The sequence below is a fragment of the Centruroides sculpturatus genome, unplaced genomic scaffold (assembly GCF_000671375.1).
Source record: "Centruroides sculpturatus isolate CEXI.00-Female unplaced genomic scaffold, Cexi_2.0 scaffold195, whole genome shotgun sequence".
NCBI classification, from domain to species: domain Eukaryota; kingdom Metazoa; phylum Arthropoda; class Arachnida; order Scorpiones; family Buthidae; genus Centruroides; species Centruroides sculpturatus.
Window position 1 is genome coordinate 605,688 of NW_019384511.1, and position 3,685 is coordinate 609,372.

A 3,685-nucleotide genomic window follows, 5' to 3' on the forward strand; every position below is an offset into this window, starting at 1 on the left:
CGCGTTGCGTTGGTGGAATACTCATAGCATTTCGATGCTAAATATTTTTTCGCTAGCAAACTACATTAGAAATTTCAGTATGTAACGTAGAATATTTGCCGATTCGATATTACAATATATTGCATGCAATAATTTTGAAACAATTCGCTTTTGTCCGTTATTTTAGAAAAATGTCGCACTCGTTCCATACTCCTATGTAAAGAGTGAGGCTTACCTTTCCTGGGCTGCCTGGGCCTTCTACGTGCAGGCCATGCATGTTGTCCACAGTAGTCACACTCTGAAAAAATTGCACATTTCATTTTTCTTCAATAACTTCGAATCGCCGATTAGCGATTTTGACCAAAAGCACGGGAACGTCTTTCTCGCATCGCTCAGATTCATCGTAGCGTACCGGAAGTATGCGGCGATGGCGGTTTATCGCCATCCGCATTTTCTCTTACCTTTTCTTCTGCAATTCGCCACATTTCTTTTTCCTGCTAATCCTTGCTTGGAGAATGTCTTGCAATTACTGTAATCGCTCCTCTGGCATCTTCCGTGAATGACAACCAACTGGAAAAAGAAAAAAAATTTTTTTCTTCAATAATTAATTTCTCTATCTTTTATTATTTATTTCCCCCCAAAGGGGGGTGGGCTATCTCTGGCAATAAGTGCCAGGCCAGAGCAACCCGCGGCGGGGAGGGAGCAAGCCCCCTTTCCCGCCCCGTTCCAAAAATCAGGTTAATATCGAAGGTCTCCGATGGAAACCGTATCAGATATCAAGCTGATAAGATCAGATTTCAAAAGCCTTTATTTATATCAAAAATTAAAATATGTTACAGGTTGAATATAGGCAAAGATGATGAATATACGTTGTGGAGGTACACAACGATACGTGTAGCGCGACAAAAGTAATATTATGTACAGGTATAGAATAGGAACATGGGCACAGTTGCCAGCCAGTCAAGTATACAATGTTTAGAGAAGTAGAGACACGTGGGCGTGTTAGGTGCCGACACGTACAACAAGGTAAAGTGAATCGCGGACATGGGTGCGTTGCCAGCCAGAGAACACAAAGAGAGTAAAGCGCGGTTACATGGGCTCAAAAGTGCCTGCCACGCGAAGGTACAGAGGTGGAGTTTGAACGTTGTAGTTGCAGCTGTACTTGCTGTGGTGGTTGATGCGACCGGTCTCCCAGGTGTTGCCTGTAGATGTTGTTGCTCCACCGTATCGCATCACTCACCATTAGCCGTTTCATCATGGCTGCATAGCGTCTGCTAATGCCCAAACGCTGGAGGGTGGCTTCGTTCGATGGATCGTACCCTCCAAGCGCGCCAATGATGAATGTGCCGAAAAAGGTATCGTAGTTCTTGTTCCGGAAGTGGCTGACGAGATTGCTGTACTTACGCTCCTTTTCTTCACGCGCCGCTTCGAATGCTGGTAGTCCATTTTCAAAGGGTGTCGTGACATCCACGATGGTGGCGGATTTGGAGGCCTCGTGGAGCACGACAAGGTCCGGGCGACAGTTCTCCTCAAAGCCTGGGACGCGTTGGTTGATAAGGATTGTGGCGTCTTTCGGCTGGATGGCGTTTACAAGTCTGTTTAAGACGGCATTATGTCTATGTGTAATCAGCCTAAAGTTAGGCGGACAGTGACATAGAACATGCGATAGGGTCTCACGGACGAAGCCACAACGGCGGCAAGCTTTGGTTTCGTTGCCGAAACGCTTGTGGCCACGTAGGGCAACGACGCTCAGTCTGGCGCGATGAATAAAGCGCCAGTCTGAGAAGCGAGTGTAGTTTCCGTTGTTCAGGAAATGATTACTTACCTCGCTTCTGGCCGTAATCTTAAAGGCCTTGCCCTGGTCCGGTTTTGCAGTCAGACGCTGTAGGTAGTGGAACTTTAGGAGGCGGTCTAGTGTGTGCCGACAGCCCTTCAAGCGGATGGCGTTATTTTCAAAGGCGATGGTGGGGGTGTTGTCGGGGCCTTCGATCCAATTGATGTCTATCCGTTTGCGCAGTCTCCTCGTTGCCATTCTGAGCCGGGTCCACATCGATGTAATATCTTTCGACGGATTGCCGAGGTCTCCCTCCATGGACCCGTTCAGGTATTGGCAGATGTCGCTGGTGCTGGGCTGGCGCTATATGCGGGATGAGACCACGTCGTGCAGGGCACCTAGAGCTACTTTGATGATGTCCTCGTCACGGGAGCTGAAGAGGTGCACAGCATGGGATATCTGGGCGATGTCAGCCAGATGACTAGAAGGGGTGACATTTGCACCTCCTTGTTTGTATGAGAGGAACACTATTTCATTGCTGGCTCGTTGGGGTACACTAAGCCACCTTTTAACGTGGCGTGTGATGGTTCTGTCGATGCGGTCGAGCGTTTTCTTGGGGGCAGTACCCGTGGTGAGGCAGAAGGTGAGTCTTGGCATGATAAAGGTGTTCAAGGCGTCTACCTTCTGCCACGGCGCCAGATGAGATGAGTCGATTTTAGTTATGTCGTTGATTACGCTATCGGTGGTTGCCGCTTCGGTATCACATTTTGAGAATCTTGTAGGAACGCCCAGGTGTCTGTAGGCATCATCGTTTCCCAACTTTGGTAAGTCTTTCTGGTAAAGAGAAAAGGTGTTATTTCCAGAGGTATGAGACTTACCTAGTACCGAAAGCGTTCCACATTTGGAATTGTTGAATTTAATTCCGGCCCATTTTGCCCATTCTTCGATCGAGTCCAGTTGCTCTTGTAGTCCGCTGCTACTGCTGCTCACAAGGGCGACATCGTCGGCGTAAGCGAGAGCATCCACGGTGATATTATGGAAGTTGTAGCCTTTGCCCAGGGACCGGAGGCGGCGTAGAGCTGGTTCGACAGTTAGAATGAAGAGGAGGGGGCTGATGGGGCACCCCTGATGGACGCCGGATAGCATTGCAACCGGTTCTGTGTACCCGGTGCAAGTCCGGATCCTAGTAGTAGAGCCAGTGTAGAGTTGTTGAATGGTGGTAATGGCGTCGGGGTGCAACCCATGCCACTTTAGGGATTCCCAGATAACGCCATGTGGAATGCTACCAAAAGCATTGGCGATGTCAAGCCAAGCAATGAAGCATTCCCTTCGGGTGCGTCGTGCGTCTTGAATAATGGATTTAAGGACAAAATTATGTTCGACGCATCCCTGATAGTGCAGGAAGCCCTTCTGCGCTGTTGAAAGTCTGTTGTTGGCCTCACACCACTTGAGGAGCCTATCCGCCAGACAGGCTGTATATAATTTCCCCAGGGTGTTAGAGAGGCATATGGGCCTCCAGTTACGTAGGTCGGTGAGGTCGCCCTTCTTATGGATGAGGACAGTAGTAGACTCTCGCCAATCGTGCGGGACATGCCCTATCCGTTGGACCGCATTGAAGATGGCAGACAGGATGATGCCGCTGGGGTCAACTCTCCTCCAGTGTAGATAGCGGATCTTGTCTGGGCCGGGGGCGGTGTTGTGGCCCTTGGCTATGCGGTTGGCGACTTCCTCAGGTGTAAATCCGACGTTGATAGGGTCCCTGGTGGCGGGGGCAGGATCAGGTGCAGCAGGAACAGGCGTGGAGCAGACATGTGGCTGTGCTTCATTGATGTTCCTAAAGTGGTTGTGGATACTTATTGCGTCAATTTGGCAGAAACGAGAGTCTCCACCAACGATACGGTCAAACGCCCGCTTTCTGTTGGTTCGATAAAG

General features: G+C 49.6%; 1 protein-coding gene and 1 non-coding gene across 2 annotated transcripts; both read right to left on the reverse strand.

Annotated features, from left to right (window-relative positions):
• Nucleotides 1-621: 621 nt before the first annotated feature.
• LOC111622446 lies at nucleotides 622-811 on the reverse strand. Its single transcript, XR_002756272.1, has one exon. It is a non-coding gene; the product is annotated as a U2 spliceosomal RNA (small nuclear RNA).
• A 267-nt stretch (nucleotides 812-1,078) lies between these two features.
• On the reverse strand, nucleotides 1,079-2,011 carry LOC111622442. The gene has a single exon (XM_023364817.1). It carries the CDS (start codon nucleotides 2,009-2,011, stop codon nucleotides 1,079-1,081), a length of 933 nt encoding a protein of 310 aa, XP_023220585.1.
• Between the last annotated feature and the right edge of the window lie 1,674 nt (nucleotides 2,012-3,685).

Excerpts from the sequence above, each read along its gene's own strand:
- LOC111622442 (XM_023364817.1), bottom strand. The coding sequence starts at position 2,011 with ATGGCAACGAGGAGACTGCGCAAACGGATAGACATCAATTGGATCGAA.